Source organism: Heptranchias perlo, chromosome 4 (genome assembly GCF_035084215.1).
Source record: "Heptranchias perlo isolate sHepPer1 chromosome 4, sHepPer1.hap1, whole genome shotgun sequence".
NCBI classification, from domain to species: Eukaryota; Metazoa; Chordata; class Chondrichthyes; order Hexanchiformes; family Hexanchidae; genus Heptranchias; species Heptranchias perlo.
Genome location: NC_090328.1, coordinates 81,843,063 through 81,865,513, shown reverse-complemented (window position 1 = coordinate 81,865,513; position 22,451 = coordinate 81,843,063). Strand labels below are relative to the sequence as shown.

The 22,451-nt window shown below is 40.9% G+C and overlaps 1 protein-coding gene across 3 annotated transcripts in view; it reads right to left on the bottom strand.

The window, feature by feature from the left end:
• syk (spleen tyrosine kinase) overlaps window positions 1–22,451 on the bottom strand; it is a 120,293-nt gene that overhangs the window by 26,557 nt on the left and 71,285 nt on the right. For 2 of the 3 annotated variants that reach the window (XM_067983238.1, XM_067983239.1), the window contains exons 4-7: window positions 18,595–18,733; window positions 11,850–11,931; window positions 10,468–10,517; window positions 2,189–2,257 (exon numbers count right to left, since the gene is read on the bottom strand). In XM_067983238.1, coding sequence (XP_067839339.1) covers window positions 2,189–2,257; window positions 10,468–10,517; window positions 11,850–11,931; window positions 18,595–18,733 — 340 coding nt within the window. The remainder of the gene's footprint in view (window positions 1–2,188; window positions 2,258–10,467; window positions 10,518–11,849; window positions 11,932–18,594; window positions 18,734–22,451) is intronic. The other variant, XM_067983240.1, reaches the window with a different exon arrangement.

Below are 22,451 nucleotides of genomic sequence, written 5' to 3'. Positions count from 1 at the left end.
TCCCACCAGGTGAGGCTTCGAGTCGGAAAGCAATCTCGTAAAATTACCCTATTGTGTTCTCCATTGAATTCTCCCTCCTAGTATTTCTGGGTGTTTTGATTCTCCTTGCATCACTTTCTGGTATTATTGAAATTATTAACGGCTGTTCATGATTTTTACTATGTTTCCCGTGGCTTTGGACATCTTTTCCCCAACATTTACTATAACAAAATCACAGTCCAAACTACACTTTACAACTGTTTATAGATAAGTTTCCATCTGCACCATCCCACAGTTGTTGCAACTAACAGTTTTTCTGACATATATTTTGTCACTAAACAAATCCACCTGCTCCCAAGCATCTCCCAATGCTGCTCCCAATGAGCCAAGTGCCAAGAGTTGTACAGGAGCATTCTGTGCAGGGTTATCAACACCAGGGAAAGGTTTGGAGTGAGGTTTCTGATCAAAATAGTGAGGCAGATTGCAAACCCATTTAAACAAATGAAGCTGGTTATTTTTAAAGAGTGTTATATGTCAAACTAATGACATTTTTAAAACAAAAGTAGTGAGCCTCACTCCAAAAAAGAATTGGCAGTTCTGGGATTGTGGAGGTAATTCTAACTTTCGGCAGTGACTTAAAATGGGCATTATTGGATCGGCTGCCCATTATACACCCTGCCCGATTTTCCTTTACATTGAAGTCAATAAAAAAAAAGAAAAATCAGGCGGGCAGCCGATCCGACATCACCCGTTTTACACCACCGCTGAAAGTTAAAATTACTCCATGAGTGAATCACCCTCTGATTTTCCTTCTTCTCCTGTGGAGAACAGCATAGCATTCAGCCCCAGTTCTCCTTGTAGGGATTGAGGATGTGTGCCCACAAGCTACCACTCTGTGGCACAGTTTGTTGCTACACCAATTAGATGCACCACTGTGTTATTTCAGTGCCCAGAACCTGCCTCAGCTACTAACTATACTGGGCATAAATAATAAAACCTGGAGGCCAGCGATCCTGGCAGCTGTGTGGAGATCACGCCCACTGGTAACCTCCATCGCTGAGTCTATTGGAGTCAGGCACTATTAGCATACCATGGGCAGACGTATCCGTGTACTAGGGGCGCATCTTAGGAACCCGCCTGTCTCACTCTGCCAGGAATTTTGGTGAATTCTGCCGGGTTGCGGTCTAAAGTTAGAATTCCTTAAGGTCTGTTGAGACCTGCCAAATGGTGGTAGCAGGGCCCACCTAAGAGTTCAGGCCACTATCCAGGTCTGGATCCACGAATGGGAAAAAGATTTGGGCAATGCTCAGTGGCCTCATTATAAGTAGTTCAGGACTCTTTCTGGATGACGTTGGCACCCTTTTTGGACCAGCAGCATTGGTCAGCTTTCCCAGCAGCTTGGAGCAGGCAGGCTCCTGAGATGTGCCTCTAGCAGCAATTTTATAATTTGGTTCCTCAATGCCTTGAGCTTTTTCAATAGGCATGTTGACATTCAGTGCATGAGTTCAGGATCACACTGAAAATTTGCATGCAGCGTGATCAAATCACAGGAGGCACACAAGCAATGCTCTAGTTGTAACGTTGTTGCTAACCTCGACAAATGGTCTTTTGCAAAAAAAAACACTGCATAAAAGAGCATTTTAGCAAATCATCGACAGCTTTCTAAATTTGGATTTTAAAGCTTGTTTCTTTGGGAGTAAGACCAAAGCAAGTTCCAGACCTTTGTCATGGAAATACACATCACTGGCCTAAAATGGTAACCAGAGTGGCATTTGCTGCTCCACTGCATTAATTGTTGAGCTAATAATGAACTCCAACCTGCAACAATTTCTATACAACATGAATGGATCAGGGATATTTCGTATTAGCTCAGCCAGCTCTCCATCATTAAATTCCCAGGCACTTGATTTCCTTTTAAAAGTATGAAACTAAAATCAGAAAGTGTAAGAGCAAATAATAATGCTTAAAAGGAATGAAGGCCACACGATTATGCATTATTAATTCATAGCAGACAGGAATGCGTTTGCATGCTTTAATTTCTGCACGTTCTTAAAAACTGTTAGTAGTGAGTGCAGAGAGAAAGCGATCCCAGAGATTTTATTAGTAGCTATAACCAAACATTAGTTGAGGTTATGCACAAATCATGTTAGGGATTCAACAGCCTACCAAACCTTTTGAAAATTGTGAAATAGTTACACGGGTCAAGCACCTTTTTGGAACCAGGCTTTGGAAAGGATGAGGATTTGATCCTTGAGAATATTCCACCTTCGCCCTCTTGCTGGAAACCACAATTTCAAAGAGGAAAATTTAATTTCTATTCAAAGTACCATAGTTAATCTTTCCATATTATAAAATATTTAATAGGTTCTTCAAAGAAGGACTTCAATGTAGTTTGCTTTGGATTTCAGCCCAAGGTTACAGCTCTTGGCCATTCCAAGAACTTCATCTGTTACAATTCTTCTTTAAATGGAAGTAAAACTGATGGGCAAATGCCAATGATTAAAAAGTAGAGGGATCTGTAATGGCACAGCATGGTGAGGTATATAATAGAGGAGAGAGATCCTAACTGGTCAGTCATAGGCTGAAGTCCCTGGAGTGCACATCACCCTAGTCCTCCTACTACATTTGAAATGGTAACATTGATGAACCTGGTTTGATGTGTAGAGAGTTTAAAAACAGGACAAAGCAGTCTGTTTCCTTAGCAAAGGTGTAATGAAGGTGTAAACAGTAGATATAGAACCTATATACAACCTATAGAACGTGTGCACCTGTGCACAAATGAACTGACCTCGCTGGGTAATGCATGGTCAGCCATTGAATAATTTTGTTGTGCTCCATGCATGTCTCTCACGATGTGCCTGGGATACTAAAGCCACAATATTGGGTAACAGCAGTCAGTGAAGAGCTGCTAGCTGCTTGTGACATTCTCGGCAACTGTCCAGCAAAAAGGAAAAGCACCACCCATGGGGTGGGGGAGGGTGAACTGGGAAAGGGGGCTGTGGTGCCAAGGGGTGGTGGTGTCCATAGTTTGTTTTGAAGCTTTTAACGGCTGGCTTCCTTTCAGCGCCAGTTCCAAACAGGTGTACTGGCTGCATTATTGGTGGCTGCCTAATTTAAATGGAACTCATAGGCCTAATGACCTCAGACATCCAGACTTCTTTACACTTGACATCAGCATGGAGGTGCACTGGAGCTCAGACCTCTGTCTGATTTTTGGCCATAGTATTACTGGCTTCATGTTAAAACAGAGAATATAATACCAAAATTATCTTTAACTGAATCCAATTTTACTGCAGCCTTCAGATTTTTCACCATTATCTCCATGTATCACCTCCTGTAGTCTCCACAATGCTGGGAAAAACTGCTTTTTTAAAATTGTTGACAAAAGGAGAAAGTTGCAAACATTTTTTCTTTCACTATCTTTCCCTCCATGTTCAAATATTCCAAGAGGTGCACAACACTGCAGCCTGACCGTAAACGGAGAAAAGTCATCCCAACTTTATAAGGAGGACGAAGGTGACAAGGTAGACTTGGGATTCAATTCCATGACTGGCTATGTCCTCTGTCACATACCTTATCATGCCGTACCATAACAAACCAGTTTTTAAAATTATTAATTGTCACTTTCTATTAGCTTCACTTACATTTAAAGGAGAATTGTTGTACTATAGAGGAGGTTTAGGGCAGTATCAGTTCTTTGTCCAAACCTGGTACATTAGGCATCTAAGAAAATTTGCATTGCAGAAGTTATATCTGCTACAGAATCAATGGTTGCTTTCAACAAGATTTTACATTAATTTTTTAACAATATTAACTGACAAATCTAACAAATATTAGGAGTAAACATGATTATGTAACTACATTAACAATTGTCACATTGCTTATTTATGCTTACAGACCTGTTAAAACAAGTGTCTATACCAAGACAAGAATAACACTTTAACTGTATCTTCCAAGGTAAAATGGTGCTTACGATGTACCAATTAAAATACTTTAAGAATTTCTGTGAGAATAATAATTAGCTGTCTATAGATGCTTCTGCTGATTAATATGTACTAATGCTACCTTCGGCAGCCATCTTGGAGCTGCAGTTATAAACTCTAACTAAACTGACTGTCACACTGAGCAGCATGGACTTTATTCATAGCTTCACTGCGTGGTTTTTGAGGTAGCTGAAGTACTTTTAAAAAGGATAAATGTCTAAGTTTGAAGAACAGGTTATAAATTCTTAAAACAGTCGTAAGAAAACAGAACAACCAGTAACATTCTATTATTTCAATATTTCTAGCCATAAACAGAAAGCAGAAGACAATTTCAAAATAGAGGCAAAAAAACTCTACCCCACAGAAAAAAAGAACTAATCTTGTTAGCAACAAAATGGATGAAATAGTCATACAGTTAACGATCAGAAAAGGGATGGGGGGGGGGTGGGGTGGAGGGAGAGCTATTGTGAAAAATATCTTTGAAACTGTCATCCATGTACACGTCTGAAAAATAAAAACAAAGTCCTCAGTTGTATTAGAGAATCATAGAATGGTTACAGCACAGAAGGGGGCCATTCAGACCGTCGAGCCTGTGCTGGCTCTCTGCATGAGCAATCCAGCTAGTCTCACTCACCCGCCCTTTCCCCATAGCCCTGCAAATTTTTTCCCTTCAAGTACTTGTCCAATTCCCTTTTGAAAGCCAAGATTGAATCTGCCTCCACCACCCCCTCAGGCAGTGCATTCCAGATCATAATCACTTGCTGTGTAAAAAAGTTTTTCCTCATGTCGCCCTTGGTTATTTGTCAATCACTTTAAATCTATGTCCTCTGGTTCTTGACCCTTCTGCCAATGGGAACAGTGTCTCTCTGTCTACTCTGTCTAGACCCTTCATGATTTTGAATACCTCTATCAAATCTCTTCTCAAACTTCTCTGCTTGAATGAGAACAACCTCAGCTTCTCCAGTCTATCCACGTAACTGAAGTTCCTCATCCCTAGAACCATTCCAGTAAATCTTTTCTGCACCCTCTCTAAGGCCTTCACATCCTTCCTAAAGTGCAGTGCCCAGAATTGGACACAATACTGCAGTTGTGGCTGAACCAGTGTTTTATAAAGGTTCATCATAACCTCCTTGCTTCTGTACTCTATGCCTCTATTTATAAAGCCTAGGATCCTGTATGCCTTTTTTAACTGCTTTCTCAACCTGCCCTACCACCTTCAACGATTTGTGCACATATATCCCAAGGTCTCTCTGTTCCTGCACCCCCTTTTGAATTGTATCCGTTAGTTTATTTAATTCTTCTCCTCATTCTTCCTACCAAAATGTATCACTTCGCACTTCTCTGTGTTAAGTTTCATCTGTAATGTGTCCACCCATTCCACCAGCCTGTCTACGTCCTTTTGAAGTCTATCAATATCCTCCACACTGTTCATTACACGTCCAAGTTTTGTGTCATCTGCAAATTTTGAAATTGTGCCCTGTACACCCAAGTCTAAGTCATTAATATATATCAAGAAAAGCAGTGGTCCTAGTACCGACCCTTGGGGAACACCACTGTGTACCTTCCTCCAGTCCGAAAAACAACCATTCACCACTACTCTCTGTTTCCTGTCACTTAGCCATTTTCGCATCCATGCTGCCACTGCCCTTTTTATTCCATGGGCTTCAACTTTGATGACAAGCCTATTATCTGGCACTTTATCAAACACCTTTTGGAAGTCCATATACACAACATCAGCCGCATTGCCCTCATCAACCCTCTCTGTTAGCGCCTCAAAAAAATCAATCAAGTTAGTTAAGCACGATTTGCCTTTAACAAATCCAAGCTGGCTTTCCTTAATTAATCCACACTTGTCCAAGTGGCTGCTAATTTTGTCCCAGGTTATTGTTTCTAAAAGTTTCCCCACCATTGAGGTTGGCTGACTGGCCTGTAGTTGCTGGGTTTATCCTTACACCCTTTTTTAAACAAGGCAGAGGAATAGAATATAAATAAAAATTATGATATTGTTGCTATATAAATTAGACCCCATCTGGCATACCATGTGCAGTTCTGGTCTGCTGGTTAGGTCTCAGGAACTTAAGCTATGAAGATAGGTTAAAGAAGTTGGGCTTATTCTCACTGGAAAAGAGGAAAACTTCAATTAGGTCACCTCAAGGATTCCTAGTTATGAAGAGAATTGATAAAGTTGATCAAGGAAAATTGTTCACACTGGTAAATGTTTCAGAAATGAGGGAACATGATTTAAAAGTGTGGAAATTAGGGGTAAATAAGGATTTCAAGTAGAACTATTTCACATAAAAGATAATAAACATCTGAAATAAGTTACCAGGGAAGGTCATTGAAGCAAATAATAAAATGGGTTCAAAAGACAATTAGAACTTTTCTCAAGAGGGGACAGAGCAATAGTTGAGAATAGGAAAAAGTGGGGCTGCGATTAAAGATGGGACAAATGAGGTTTTGTTGTTCTTAAAAATTCCTGTGCCCTATAATTTTGGTAGAAATCGTTACCAATAGTTAGAAATCTTTTTTGAATTGTGTCCATAACAACCGAAATAGCTTTATATTGTATTTCTGTCCTATTGGTTAATTATGTCACTTCTAAAACTCTATAGTATATGAATGAGTGAGTTACTGGCCAGAACTTTAGAGTTCAAAATTTCACAGATTCTTTCAAAGGGCAGAATTGCGGATGGGTGGGACTTCCGCCTGCTGCCCTGCCCAGCTGTTGATCCAGTCGCAAATTGCAGGCATGGGGTCATTTACATAGGAGGGGCTGGTGGCCCATGCCTGAAGTGCACAACAGAGGGTCCAGTGATGTGGTGGAACTCGGACCAAAGATTTAATCAGGTAAAAATAATATTATTCCCTTCAAGGAACATCTGGACAGTAGGCTTAAGGTAATCAATCTTTCTGGGATCAATTACCTTTGATTTCTTTACTGTTAGGGACTTCAGGGCTCAAAACAGAATCCATGCCTGCTGGACCTATCAGGTGGCGAGCTGGGTGGAATTCCCAGGATAGTCGAGGAATGCCCTCCAGACATATTCCCAAAGTGCTCTATGGGTGTAATAGGGTGGGCCTAAGTAGTAATCAGCATGGGCAGGCAGCCCTTCAAATTGTTTGAGATGATGCAAAAAAGAGTGTGTTGACCAGAGAGAACTTGGTGGTAGCCCGACAAGGCAAGTGAACTCTTCCACTTCTTTTTCTTGGTTCCTCCTTCAAACTCATTTACTAACATGCAGACACATCTGCCTAGTAGCAACATGGCTCCCAATGTATTGGCATTGGTATTGTGTGCTCAAATATTTCATGCAGACACTCTGGTAACATGTGTTCCCTTTCTATTTGTATAGGGGCCTCCTAAGATGATGCACCTGCCACCAGAGAGGAGCAGGATGCTGAGCCATCTCAGGAGCCTGCACATACACTCCTGAGCATGGTGGCCCCAGATCCGATACGTCCAACTCAGGGAAAATTAGATAGGGAGGTGAAGAAGAAGCATCCAGCACACAAGTGAGGAATAACAAGTGGAAGTGACTGCAGAGAAGTAGGACCAATCTGAACGAAGGGCTTAGCCCAGCTTGCTGCACATCTCAGATTCTCACCTTATGGTGGGGAGTTTATTAGCAGAAGCACTTCATGCAGCCCTTTCAGAATATTCAGAGCATGGTATGTCAGAACCTCTGCAGAAATGCTGTTCTGCCATCTATGCAGTAATAAGAGAGATATACTGGGAAACCTGCAGTCTACCATGAAGCCAACAGCAATTCCTGGGGCACCTGCAAGTGACTCTCTGAGAGTTTCAATGTGCAAATGGTCAGTTGATAGCCATGTATGGTAGTAGAGGCAGAGTTGATGATTAGGCAGGACATGTTGCTCATGCGGCCACCATATTGTGCTCAAGACAACAGGACTGTTCATGCACAGGCATGTTGACAGAGTTAAATCAAAGTCCTGTCTTTCAATGATTGATGCACTTGTATCCTCCTCTTTCTCTTCTTCTGCCAAATCTTCAAACTGCCCTTCCTAATCTTGCATGGTTACTCCTCTATGGATGGTGAAATTGTGCAATGTACAGCCAATGCAGAGAATTTTGGACATTTGTCAGGGCTGCAGAGCAGGATCCCCGCTACTCCTTCAAATAGGCAGAGTGGACTGGCAAAAAATGAGGGCATTTTGGCTGCATTTTCTGTTCCAATGGTCCAACACTACTTTCACATTAACAGAACAGACGACCTCCTTATTCACATATGCCATGGTGTTGTTGTTAGGGTTGATGGCCACAATCTGGATGGATCATAAGGAAGTGTGGGGACAGTGCAGTAAAACAGTATATTATGGATCAGAGAACTTCAAGTTAACATTCAGTTTTGTTAATTTTAATGCTGAATTCTTCTGAAAGTCAGTAGCCAAAACAATATGATGTACTGTAAAATCCTGCAACATGGGGCCTGATTTTAACTCTGGGTGGGTGCCGAGTTGGGGTGGGACTCATCCACTGCTGCAGAAATCAGGCCTGGGCTATTTTCTGGCCTCATTAATATCCGGGCAGCAGCTGCTGGCCTCTGGAAATTGAGTGGCCCACAGCTGCCGCCAGCAGCCCGGTAAATGTAGGGAAGTGGGTCTGGAAGGATCTCATGGGTGGGAAGAACTCTGGGGCGGGGAGCCCTAAACTTTCCTTGTTGGGCCTGGAGGAGCTCTCCTGCTCCTCCTGGTCTCACAAAAGGAAAGTAAAAATCGATCCTGTTTGGGCATCTATCTTCTTGGCAGGTCCTGGCTCTATTCAGTCTGGTGGAAAGCCACAGTGGGTACTCCACTCAGGCTGAATTAAAATAGCAATCAGGGCTCAATGGACCCTGATCTGCAGATTTAAAGAAAGCACCTTTGCTTTCCATCCAGAAGCCCGCGTAACAATTGCAGTTGGCAGGATCCGGGCAACTCAATGGCAGGTAAGTAATCTGGCCAATTTTAACCGTCCATCTATCTGTTTTCCAGTGAAGTGATGTTACAAAACTAATGCAAAGAAGGAACAACAATCATTTAAAAAAATAGTCACAGGAGGTCTGTCAGAATACGATATTTAGTTCTATAACGATAAATTTTGCAAGGCCCAGCTCCCGATACAGAGCCTCACCTGATGGGAGTGTTGTTTGGGAATTTGGTTGCAGATGTTTGTGGGCCAGATTTTTCAAAGACATCTGTACTTGATTTTCTGATCCATGTTCCTGTTGAGTGGGACTCTGCATCAGGAACACAGACTCACAAACTGTTCACTAAAATCCTGTGGTTCCTGTGGCAGATAAAGTACCTGCGTTTCCTTTTGTGGTGAATGACACTATTTGAAGCCTACTGTTAGCTTACTGCCTAGTGATCCTCTGCGGTAGAAATTATTATGAGCTGCGCTCGTATCTCTTGGTTCGGGCATGCTCTAGTTGCTAAGTGCCGAGTCTGGGCCCAAATATGTATGAGCCTCCTGCCTGTTACAGGCAGGAATTCTGGCACTAGGATCAAGGTCTGTCTGAAAGTCAGAATGGACAGGAACTCACCAGTAATTTGGCACTTTGACCAGTCATGCAATTTGGGTTCTGCTTCCGCCCTGTTCTTGTGCAAATGGGGAGGTGGCAAGATAAAAATCACCCCCCCTCCTGTATATGGTATGGTAAGGCCTTGTCTTATGTAACAGCTCAGCATTGTCCAAGATTTTCCTGCACAATGTAAATATAACTGTCCAAACACGACAAGGCTAGTTTCTTTCAAACAAATTACTTCTATAAAGTGTTCTCACTGGATGTTGTTGTTGTTACAAACAAAATACCCTTACTTACAGCACCTATTAGCCTTAAGCATCAACACAGCGATTTACTTTTAGCTGGAGGTGAGCACACTGAAGGATTTGTTATGTGCAAATCAAAATTTGTAAATCCAGTATAAGGAATCTTTTGTGAAAAGCCAAACTGAAGCCTATTCCGTGAAAACATTAGGTGGACTGGCTTAATAGATTAGGAAAATCAAAGTGCTATGGAATTATAGTAATCTGATAGTCCAGCACATTCGTCCATTAATGCACTCACTGAATTGGTTTTATCCCTGCAGTTCCCCATGCAGTAAAGTTCTGGTTTCAACAGGATCTTTGTGGGAAGAGCCAAGAAAAGACAAGCCTCTTCCCCAGAGAGAGGGTAAAAAAAAAATCAGTGGGAAAGTCACCCAGCACCACTCTAATGTGTCATCAAAGGAGCCATGAAAAACAGAAAGTAACTTGTTAGAGAGTTGAATAACCTGTATGTTAAACTAAACTTTTACTTTACACAAGTGTGTACCACTGGTTGTACTGCATATTATTTTACTGGAGATTATATTTCCAGTAATCCTAGTGAGTTAAGACAACACCTTTCAAGGTTTACCATAGTCAGATATGTTTGTGATAACTCAATGAGCACTTGAGTTATTTTGAAGAGTCTGTAAGCTACCCAGCTCTTTATCACATTGGTGATAAATACTTTCTTACCCGAGGATGGTTACTTGGAACAGGTGGTGCTATGGTTAATCCAAAGGAATCTAGAAAACAAAATCACAATAAGAATATCTGTGGGACACAATTAAAATTATAAAATCTATACATTAAGTATTTTTTTATGTGGAATTTCGATACTTTTTGAATACAGTCTATAGGGAAAACCAGTAATTCAAATAGAGTGCAGTACTGTTTTATTTGAAATCATGGACATGACATTTTCATGAACAGTTGCAGGCATGTTATTTTCAGCAAACTTGTTACATAGATGTGTAAATGACAGGCTGAAAGTTTACTGCATAAGTTGCAAATGTCACAGGAATTAACAGTTTTGACAATTCTACAGCACACTGCAAAATTCACAAGGAGGTGAAAGAGGTGCTCAAGATACCAGGATTGGGTGAAATACTTTCCTCCTCTAAAATCTTGCAGTCCCTTTGTAACACCAATCACTAGTGGATTGAAAAGTGTGAAGATACAATTTTGTTGCAATTAACCCAGTGCACGTCGCAATCCCACTCATCAATCCCAAAATGGGAAATTCTTTATACCTCTTCAAGAGACATAGCTTGCGATAAATTTTTAACTTTAGCACAAGTGGCTATTGAGGGATGGGAAACTATTCATTCACTGTAGAGAGTGTTGACAATTGTGTTCATTGATAATAGCGACATCATACCAGCCCTGTAGCACCATTACTCTTATCACCACCATGTCAAAGGCTGTGTAGTAATGACACCATGCAAGCATTGTTAGAAATAAAGAAACTGGCCTGTGTAGCATTAGGTCAAACATATCAGAAAATCCTACCTGTTATTCCCGGTCTATGCTGAGTTAACTGATCTCAGTCAGTCCCTCTGGACTATAGGTGGGCAAAAAAAAAATCAGCCAGGCTTCCTTCTCCTGATTGATATCAAGTGGCTTTTGTTGAAAAGTGCATGTCTACAGCTGTCAGGTGGGTACAGGAACAGGCTAGGCTGTGATGTCTCTGTAGTTGAATAGCCTGCTGAAATCATTGTCTGAGCTATATACATGAAGAAAGGCCATGTGGGCAAGGTACCCAAGGGGAGATGATGCCCATGAATTTGTACCCCATGAGGAGGCAGCAAGGTCAGGGGAAAAAAGGGAAAACACTGGGGGGATTGAAAGAAAATAAATATTTGATGTATTTCTATTTTAAAAAATCCTATTAAGGTCATTTTGTAGATAAATATCCTCAAGAAGAATAGTTTCATGTATGTTGAAATTTGAACACTCATGGTTCATTGCTTGTTTTGCTTTCACTCAGCAACCATCCATGATGCTAGCTCCCCTGCTACCTCCCTCCGACCCTGCCCACTACAATAAAAAGTAGAACTGCAAGAGTTGTAACATACCAACTGGCTGATCGGGATTTGGACAAGGTTCAGTGAGAACGCGAAGAAGTCCGTCCGACTTGTAACAGTAATGGTCAACCATCTAGAGAGAACATTTTCCGTAACATTAAAAATACATTCAACGGTGTTTTAGGTAGAAAAAATTGTCAGACTTCATCTTAACATCTCTTTTCTCCAGTTATAAGACATAACCAGTTACTTCATAACAGTTCTTCATCTGTTATAAGTAATGTAATATAACGTCCGAGTTTAATTTTCTCTGCGTTATTTTAATCTGTGAATGAGTGAACAAGTGCACAAAGAAATTTTAAGCAGACAGTTAATCAGTGCGCTACTAAAAGAAATGAAACCCTTTTTGCCTCTTTTTCTATAATGATGACTCTGCTTGTCTCCTCCTGACTAATTTTTTCTGTCTTCCTTTCTCTTTCTGTTCGTTATTTTTTTAGCCACTGGAATAGTTCAAATTGGTTCAGTTTTGACATTTCACTTTAAACCCCAGAATGTTGGGTGAAAAAAAAATCTGCCACAACCCGGAAAAGTAGACTTTTGCTGCTTGGTTTACATTAAAATATAAAGCCAGGTGCTCAAAAAACACTGTCCAGCCAAAAAACTGACCAGTGGATGTGTATACACACAATCAGATATATACACACAAACACACACATGATTGCACTCATACTTAATTAAGGTTTATCCAAGATAGTATGTTTTTCTGCACAGAAATATTCAATCCTTGGTAATTCTAGATTAACCAGCTGTTATCTTTTGTAATCTCCCATTTTTGTGCTCTTCCCTAAACCCAAGTGCACAGGGATCCAATTGCAAATGGATTCAGCAGAAACTCACTTTTCTGGTCTTCATGCTCTCACACTGGAAAGAGCACAACTGATTACGAGAAAAAAATAATGCCTGTTTTAAGGAAATGAATAGGGAAGCTTTCATGCAGAAGTTGACTTCTACAGTGTACACCATTTGGTTTTGGATAGTCGGGAAGATTCCAATTAGGATCAGGAGGGCAAATCAATGTTGGGTTGAGTAGAGAGGCCAGGTTGGGGTGAAATTGTACAAGGCAGAGAGGTGGGGATGGGGTCAGTTCTGGTCAAGTAGAGAAGCTTGGTTGTATGTAGATGTTGAGCAAGCTGTCTACAGTCAGAAGCGAGGTGAGATTTGGGTCAAGCAGAGCAGAGAGACTGAGCAGGTTACCACTAGGGCGAAAAAAATGTAAAAAGGGAAAAAAACTAAAAAGAATTAAAAACTGAAGGCTAAAATTGAAGGAATTTTTTTTAAAAAAAGGCTGCCTTATGCATTCTTGTGGTGATCTGACTAATTCATGGTGCCCTGTGGTTAGTGTAGACAACTGATAGGACCTAACTGGTCATTGGTGTCATTTGGCTAGCATAGATGAAACAATATTAAAACTGAATTTTTATTACCATAGAACCATGGAGTAATGATAATGAGGGACTTCAACTACCCAAATATAGGCTGGGTCAGTAATAGTGTAAAGGGCAAAGAAGGGGAAGAATTTCTGAAGTGTGTTCAGGAGAACTTTCTTGATCAGTATGTTTACGGCCCAACAAGGAAGGCGGTATTGCTAGATCTGGTTCTAGGGAATGAAGTGGGTCAGGTGGAGCAAGTGTCAGTGGAGGAACATTTAGGGAACAGTGATCATAGTATCATAAGGTTTAGATTAACTATGGAAAAGGCCACAGAGCAGTCTAGAGTAAAAATACTTTATTGAAGGGGGGCCAATTTCAGTGGGTTGAGAACGGATCTGGTCCGAGTAAATTGGATTCAAAGATTGGCAGGCAAAACTGTAATTGAAGAATGGGTGGCCTTTAAAGAGGAGATGGTTCAGGTACAGTCTAGGCACATTCCGAAGAGGGATAAAGGTAGGGCAACTAAAGCCAGAGCTCCCTGGATGATGAAAGAGATAGAGAGCAAGATGAAGCAGAAAAAGGGGGCGTATGACAGATATCAGGTTGTTAATATAAGTGAGAACCAGGCGGAGTGTAGAAAGTTCAGAGGGGAAATAAAAAAGGAAATAAGCGGGCAGAGAGTATGAGACTAGACTGGCAGCTAACATAAAAGGAAATCCGAAAGTCTTCTATAGGCATATAAATAGTAGATGGGTGGTAAGAGGAAGGGTGGATCTGATTAGGGACCAAAAAGGAGATATACACATGGAGGCAGAGGGCATGGCAGAGGTACTAAATGAGTACTTTGCATCTGTCTTTGCCAAGGAAGAAGTTACAGCCAAAGCCACAGTAAAAGAGGAGGTAGTTGAGATACTGTATAGGATAAAAATTGATAAAGAGGTACTAGAAAGTCTGGCTGTATTTAAAATAGATAAGTCACCAGGTCTGAATGGGATGCATCCTAGGTTGCTGAAGGAAGTAAGGGTGGAAATTGTGGAAGTACTGGCCACAATCTTCCAATCCTCCTTAGACAGAGGGATGGTGCTGGAGGACTGGAGAATTCCAAACATTACACCCTTGTTCAAAAAAGGATGTAAAGATAAACCCAGCAACTACAGGCCAGTCAGTTTAACCTCGGTGGTGGGGAAACTTTTAGAAACAATAATCCAGGACAAAATCAATAGTCACTTGGACAAGTGTGGATTAATAAGGGAAAGCCAACATGGATTTGTTAAAGGCAAATCATGTTTGACTAACTTGATTGAGTTTTTTGATGAGGTAACAGAGAGGATAGACGAGGGAATGCGGTTGATTTTGTGCATATGGACTTCTAAAAGGTGTTTGATAAAGTCCTACATGATAGGCTTGTCAATAAAATTAAAGCCCACAGAATAAAAAGGGCAGTGGCAACATGGATACGAAATTGGCTAAGTGACAGGAAACAGAGGGTGGTGGTGAACGGCTGTTTTTCAGACTGGAGGAAGGTATACAGTGGTGTTCCCCAGTGGTCGGTACTGGGATCACTGCTTTTCTTGATATATATTAATGACTTGGACTAGGGTGTACAGGGCACAATTTCAAAATTTGCAGATGACACAAAACTTGGAAGTGTAGTGAACAGTGAGGAGGATAGTCATAGACTTCAAGAGGACATGGACAGGCTGGTGGAATGGGTGGATACGTGGCAGATTAAATTTAACGCAGAGAAGTGCAAAGTGATACATTTTGGTAGGAAGAATGAGGAGAGGCAGAATAAACTAAAGGGTACAACTCTAAAGGGAGTACAGGAACAGAGCGACCTGGGGGTATATGTACACAGGTCGTTGAAGGTGGCAGGACAGGTTGAGAAAGTGGTTAAGAAAGCATACGGGATCCTGGGCTTTATAAATAGAGGCATAGAGTACAAAAGCAAGGAAGTTATGTTGAACCTTTATAATACACTGGTTCGGCCACAATTGGAGTATTGTGTCCAATTCTGGGCACCACACTTTAGGAAGGATGTGAAGACCTTAGAGAGGGTGCAGAAAAGATTTACTAGAATAGATCCAGAGATGAGGGACCTCAGTTACGTGGAGAGACTGGAAAAGCCAGGGTTGTTCTCCTTAGAGCAGAGAAGGTTGAGAGGAGATTCGATACAGGTATGCAAAATAATGAAGGATCTAGACAAAGTAAATAAAGGAAAACTGTTCCCACTGGCGGAAGGGTCGCGAACCAGAGGACACAGGTTTAAGCTGATTAGCAAAAGAACCAAAGGCGACATGAGGAAAAACTTTTTTACGCAGCGAGTGGTTAGAATCTGGAATGCACTGCCTGAAAGGGTAGTGGAAGCAGGGTCAATTGTGGCTTTCAAAAAGGAATTAGATAGGTACCTGATGGAGAAAAATTTGCAGGGCTATGGGGAAAGAGCGGGGGAGTGAGACTAGCTGGATTGCTCTTGCAGAGTGCTGGCGCAGGCTCGATGGGCTGAATGGCCTCCTTCTGTGCCATAACCATTTTGTGATTCTATGATTCTAATATTACATTCTTAGAATATCATAGACATACAACATTGCATTACAAACATACTTTTTTAATATAGAGATATATATGTGAAAACAGATAAGGACTACCCCTGAGCAACTGGCCTGGCCATTGCCGCTGTTTGAGAATTCAATAAAGAACTGTGCAGTAGATCAAGTCTCAGGATACATGGAATTTTCTGATAATTGGTCACCATAGGGATTTACTGCATAACTGAAATCTTCTTTGGGAATCAATTACAACATTTCTCTCCAAACCAACACCACCAAAAATGGATTAGCTGCTCATTCATCTTGTTGCTGTTTGTGGGATCTTAGTATGTGCTAAATGGCTGCTGCATTTGCTTAAACAACTATTAACTTTGAGATGATTCTGAGAGGTGTCATAAGGCACAAAATAAATGCAGGTCTTTCTTTCCCCAACTAGGACTCCTGGCTTCACCAGATTTCATGAAATTCCAGAATTAGCTGAGAGTCCAACATCTTTGTATTGGACTTTGGTGAAACACACATCAGAAATTTACTCGGAGGTTCTCCTGATTGGCGTCTGTAACTTCTCCGGAAGCTCTGTTCGCGTGGTATATCTAGAGTTTCCAATGAAATTACGGCGGCCGATTGGGAGAACTCCCGAGGACATTCCCAGTGACATTCCGTGCCTAACGACGTCTCTCAGAATCATCTTGAAGCACTTTTCAGACAATGAATTACTTGAAGTTATTGATGGGTGAGATAATACAGGAAGAAAATAATTACAGCCATCCTTCATATTGAAATGAAGTGGAAATGAATTGTCTACAACAAAGATGTTATGTGTATTTCTGCTTCTGCTGTGCAGTCAGTCGTATCTCTTCCACTGCACATATGTTGCACTGAGCAGTCTGTTTTTTTTATTATATTAGCGACACAGACAACATTTTGTGCCTCAGGGCCATCTCACTTTTAAAATACTGTCTGTAAGCAGAAAGCTAAATGGCATTTCAGATCCTATCACCAGTACAGTACTTCTCATACATTTGAGATGAGTATTTTTAAATTTTATTTTTATCTTTTTATCTACCACTTCCCATGACAGTATGCCAGCAAGTGGAATCAAGGAATTGAATTCAATCAAGCATCAAACCCATTGAAGATTGCTCTAGTCTCTGTTTAATTGCTGAGAAGCCAATCTCTTTTCAATCATTTTTTGGTCTCTAAAGTGGAATTCTTAAAAGGCACAATGTTGAGTTTTACACCACGCAATATAAATGGAAGTTTTGGCCTAAATTTGCAACAAGGAGAGAAATAATATAGATATATGTGGCCATAGTATTGAAAGGACATGCTCCAGTCTTCAAAAATGCACTCCCTTTTTCCAGTTCCCACACCAACCAACCTAGTAGTTTCTCTGAATAAATTGGCAATTTAGTAACAACTTGTGCTGAATTAATGGCAGTTTTGTGTTGTATACCTTTGCCTACTAGAAACTAATTTCAGATTGCCCAAAATTAATGTCCTATAGACTTGTACAACCAGCAGAGTTAGGGGGCTCATTCCATCAGCTTGAGCCAGACTTGCATCTAGGATACCAACCACTCCCACTTAAATGATTTTATTTCATCCCCATTTCCCTTCTCTAGGTTTACCTGTGAAATGTGTCACATTCTAGATCAGGATGTCCCTGTGAAGGAAATTTTGGGCATTAGGTAATGCCATATAATTATGTTTTAAAAAGAAGTAATTTTTTTCAAATGTTTTTTGCATTTAAAATTGTGCAATATGTACTGTCCTAGTGTTGCACAACTTTGCTGGTATTTGTTATCTTAAAGCATTAATAAAATATTATCCACCTCAGTGGTCAAGTAATAATTTGGAAAAAAGTTAATGAAACAATCAAAGGGCAAAAATCCAATTATTCAAGTCCAATCTACTTCACCGATTTACTTCCCCCACCCCGTTCTCTTCCCAGCTCCAAGTTAAAATCCAGACCTAGGTGCCTTCTCACAGGGATAGTGAAAAAGTTGAAGGTGAGCTTGTAGACTTGTTATTAGAATCCAGATGCAGATCATATTCTTGCCCTATTAACCAAGAAATAGTGTGTAACATAAAGTGATAGGAAAAGTTGATTGAAATTTAACCATAATGGCTCAGCTGGCAAATGCACCACCTGGTCTGGTGGAGACCAGGAAAATGCGATGCTTAATCCCTAACAAGTGATGTGAAAGCTGTCAGAATAGTGGGGGGATTCATGAATTGGCTTCAGTGTCCCTAGGCTAGAGAAGGTTAAAATTAGCCAAAGTTCCAATCCCACACTCTAGCTATAAACATTGCTGAAAAGTGTGCATATGTGACTATCGTCTAAGGACATGATAGTGTTCAGCTGGGAAACTCCCTATGGTCAAATAATCTGATCACATCCAATACCTAGGATCAGGCAAGAAGAAAGGCTCCTTGCTTAAATACCGGAGGACTGCTGGTACCTGTGGAACTGTATCCTGACATAAATCACTGTCTTCAGGATAGGATAGGAGGTGGGAAAATTAGGAGAAGCAAAGAAAAATAAAATTTATAAAATGGACAGTGTGGTCAGTGAGAGTTAAGCTATGTTTACGCATTAAATTATGACGAAGCATGGCTAGCTAGTACTTTATTCAAGAAAAATGTGTCACACCGAAGGATTTAATTTTGTCTATCTGCTATTATTAGCATACTGGTTGACACATTCATGTGTAGTGCTGTAGATTTTACGCTGAACAGATTTTGGGTAAAAGAGCAGCATCATGAAATATATTCAACTGATCAACAACACCTACGATCACTGAATTACTCTACCTGCCAGAGAGTGTCAAACTTTTTCCCATCTGTAATGGACAGCTTGCCCGTTTTTTCCCTGTCAATTCGGTAATGATATATTTTACCCTCGTGAATCAAGCAGAGAGCATACGATCCCTTGTCATCACGTTCTCTTACTCTGAAAAGAAGAAGAATTGCAGTGATTATTTAAGCAAAGTCACTATGTCAGTGTGCTATGGTATTTTCTCAGGGTGGTTCCCCTAACAACTTCAATTACATCAATTCTCTGCATCTTTGGTGAATTTATTGCCAATTAAAAAAATTCTACTATAGTTCTGCATAGGTTGTTGACCATTAGCATTTTTGAAAGTTTTGTAATAGATGGGTAAAACCAATGCCCAGCAATTCTTAGGATTCTGTTTATGCCACTGACAAGCAGACAAATTGGAATATGGCGAAGAGGCTTCATGCTTCCAATAACTTCTCCAATGCATGTCAAGTTTCTAACAGCAGAACTGTACTAGGGTGTAATAAGGTTAGCGCATAATCTTTGACTGCCTTTCTCTCAACTAGTTACTCATGCGATAGATGTACCAATCGAGTTTGTATTTTCGCATTATGTGGCAGCTTACTCCTAAGTGACAATTTTAAACATAGAAACATTGTCTTTTCCTTTTTTATAGAACCATTGATTGGCACAATAGCTTTAATATTAGCCAGGGCCAAACACTTTCCCCACAGACATTTTAGGTAGAAACCCAAGATAATGACCTGTTAAAACATAAGAAAACATAAGAAATAGGAGCTCGAGTAGGCCACACAGCCCCTCGAGCCTGCTCTGCCATTTAATAAGATCATGGCTGATGTTCACCCTCAACTCCACTTTCCCACCCGATCTCCATATCTCTTGATTCCCTTAGAGTCCAAAAATCTATCGATCTCAGTCTTGAATATACTCAACGACTGAGCATCCACAGCCCACTGGGGTAGAGAAAACATCTTCTTCCTGCCACTATTTATTCTAAAGATATTTCAGATTTTTCTGCTTGGGTCAATTTTTGAAGCATATATTTTGTCTACTGATGTTATTGACATCTGTTCTTCACCCCTGGGTTTCTGCCGACCATAGAACCAGAACCCAGGTGCAAAAGGCGGACGTGAGAGATATGACTACACAAACCACAGGTTGTTGAAATTGTTCTCCACCGTAAAGTAAAGTACTTTCATTGAGAGTAGCACTACAAGAAAAAGTTGTGACAAGTAGGCAGATTTACCTCTTACCTGACTCCAAAGGATCATATATGTGCTACAATGTCCCCAGTACTGCAGGACACCTCACATCAACCAAGAAAGTGATGGAACAGGACTATAAAGGTAAGATATGGAACTCAGATGGGATATGAATGATCCTTAGTTGCTCACAATGAGACAAACTAATCACCCTGTGCACATTTGCCAAATGTGGCCCAAGCAATTACACAAGTAAATTTGATATCACATGGCCAGTTCTGTACCTAGTTACTCCACTATCTCTTCCCCTAGTACTAAAAACTCGAGCAAACTGTAAACATACATTGATAGCCTTTCTGTAAAATATGACTCTAATGCAAGTGAACCATACCCCAAACAGGCTGCCTGTCTGTCAAATGCAGCAGTGGTAACCCTTCTCACACACATTCTATATTGTATTTGCTTGTCTACAATTCCTTTTTGCTTATGTCAAAACAACCTAAGCCTTTCAGTGCCAATCACACGTCCCTACATTGCAATTAAGGTCCAGGTAGCATTCCTGTTTCAGCCACTTGACAGGGAATTGGTTCTACTGTGGCCACTATTTTAGAGATTGTGCTTATCAATTTGCAATCATTGTTCATCTGATAATCACAAAATATCTGTTGCCCTAATCAATGCAGGAGACTTGTGAAAAGTGGGGGAAATTATGTGCAGCTTTTCAATTGTGAGATATAGGGGGAGAAATTGGACTTCGCCCAAAATGGGCAGCAAGTCGGCAGAATGATTGCTCTCCATGCTGATCTGTGCTGACCTAAGGCCAGAGCCAAATTCGGCATCGAAACTCATTTGAATTGAAGTGGCGAGCTGTTGGTGCCAAATAGCCATCCCGATGCAGCTCGCCAGTCGGAGCCCAATGAATTTCAGTTGGCTCCAATGCCAATATAGCCGCAGGTAGTTCTGGGTGGGGGCAGGCAAAGCAGAGGGGGCGAGCCTGGGTCATCAGTGGCCCGCAATATTTTTGTGGAGTCAAGAGAAGCAATCCTGATCTTTCTGGCATCCCAAAAATCTAACTTTGAAAAAGTTTCATGGCTGTTTTTGAGTGACCACTGGTTAGGCTGCTCAACACCTGGGGCAACTTGGTGATGCTTGCTCTGCCCATTTTTACCTGGATTTTGCATTGGGGTACTGGCGAAGGACCCTGATTTGCATAGTAAAACAGCCTGCCTGCTGATTCAGGCAGGCAAGCTGCTTGTCCATTTACAGGCCTGTCTGAATACGGCATCAGGTGTGCCTTGGGCACCAATGGGGGAGCTGAGGTGTCCCCCTCCGCCCGATTCACAGCCTCAAATTTCTCCCCTATATGGGCAGAAATTCTTCGGGTAGAAGGTTTGATGGGCGGCTGTGAAGATTGAGGAGACTTGGGCCCAGTTGGCCTTTGGGATTAAATTTCAGGCCACTTGGGAATTGAATTAAGGAGGTGAGGGCTCGAGCTCCAAGGTAGAGCTCAGGTTGATGAAGGTACAGGAGGAAATGTAAGCTTAGCTTTTAAGCACAAAATAAATAAGCAATAAGGAAAATAAATTAAAATAGATAGTATACATAAGAAACAATGTAAAATAACAATTAAAATGGTGATATAGGAGAAATGTTCATCATGGTAGTAGAGAATAATGACTGAAGAACTAAGGTTTTTAAAGTCATTGTAGTTACACGGGTATCTCACTTATTCCCAAAATTCCACGGTCTATTAAGGCGCGTAATTTTTTTGCGCCCAGATTACTTATGTATCTGGGTGCAAATGCAGAGGAAATTCCAGGCCATGATCCTTTTAACACAACACATAGGAAAATGAATGAACCCAGACCTGACTGATAGAATTTACCATATCAATTTAAGAACAGTCTCTTTACACTTAATCATTAATTTAGGCATAGATTCTCATTTAGTGCAAAAAATACAGACTCTGTTGAAGGATTTTCAAATGAAATTGGCCAGCATTAGATGAAAAATCAGCAGATATTTACTCTGCTGTTACATAAGTAACTAGTTGAGAAGCTAGCAGTTAAAGATTCTGCACCATACTACATGCTAGTACGAGTCTCTTGTTATTGACTTGCATTGGACAGTTTAAGGGAGATCTTCAGCCTCTTAGACATATTATAGATTGTCTGCTGGTAAGTTCAATGGAAATGGTGAATGCACCGGACATATTGAAGATGACAGATAGTAAATAGCTGCAGCTAAATTTTGAGCTGGCAGGAAACCTACCCTAAAGGCAAATTTACTTTATGTTGAGACTATCTCAAAGCTCAGAACACCGTGAGTTAACGATGACAACCATCAGCTGGACTGCAGGTTCAATGTGACTTTTGTCATTGCAAAAAAGATGAATCGAAGCAATGTCACTGACCCATAGTACAACAATCTCACAATTTGTCTGCATTCAAGAGGACTTGGACAGGCTAGTGGAATGGGTGGACATATGGCAGATGAAATTTAATGTAGAGAAGTGCAAAGTGATACATTTTGGCAGGAAGAATGAGGAGAGGCAATATGAGCTAAATGGTACAATTCTAAAGGATTCACAAATCGTTGAAGGTGGCAGGACAGGTTGAGAAAGCGGTTAAAAAAGCATATAGGATCCTGGGTTTTATAAATAGAGG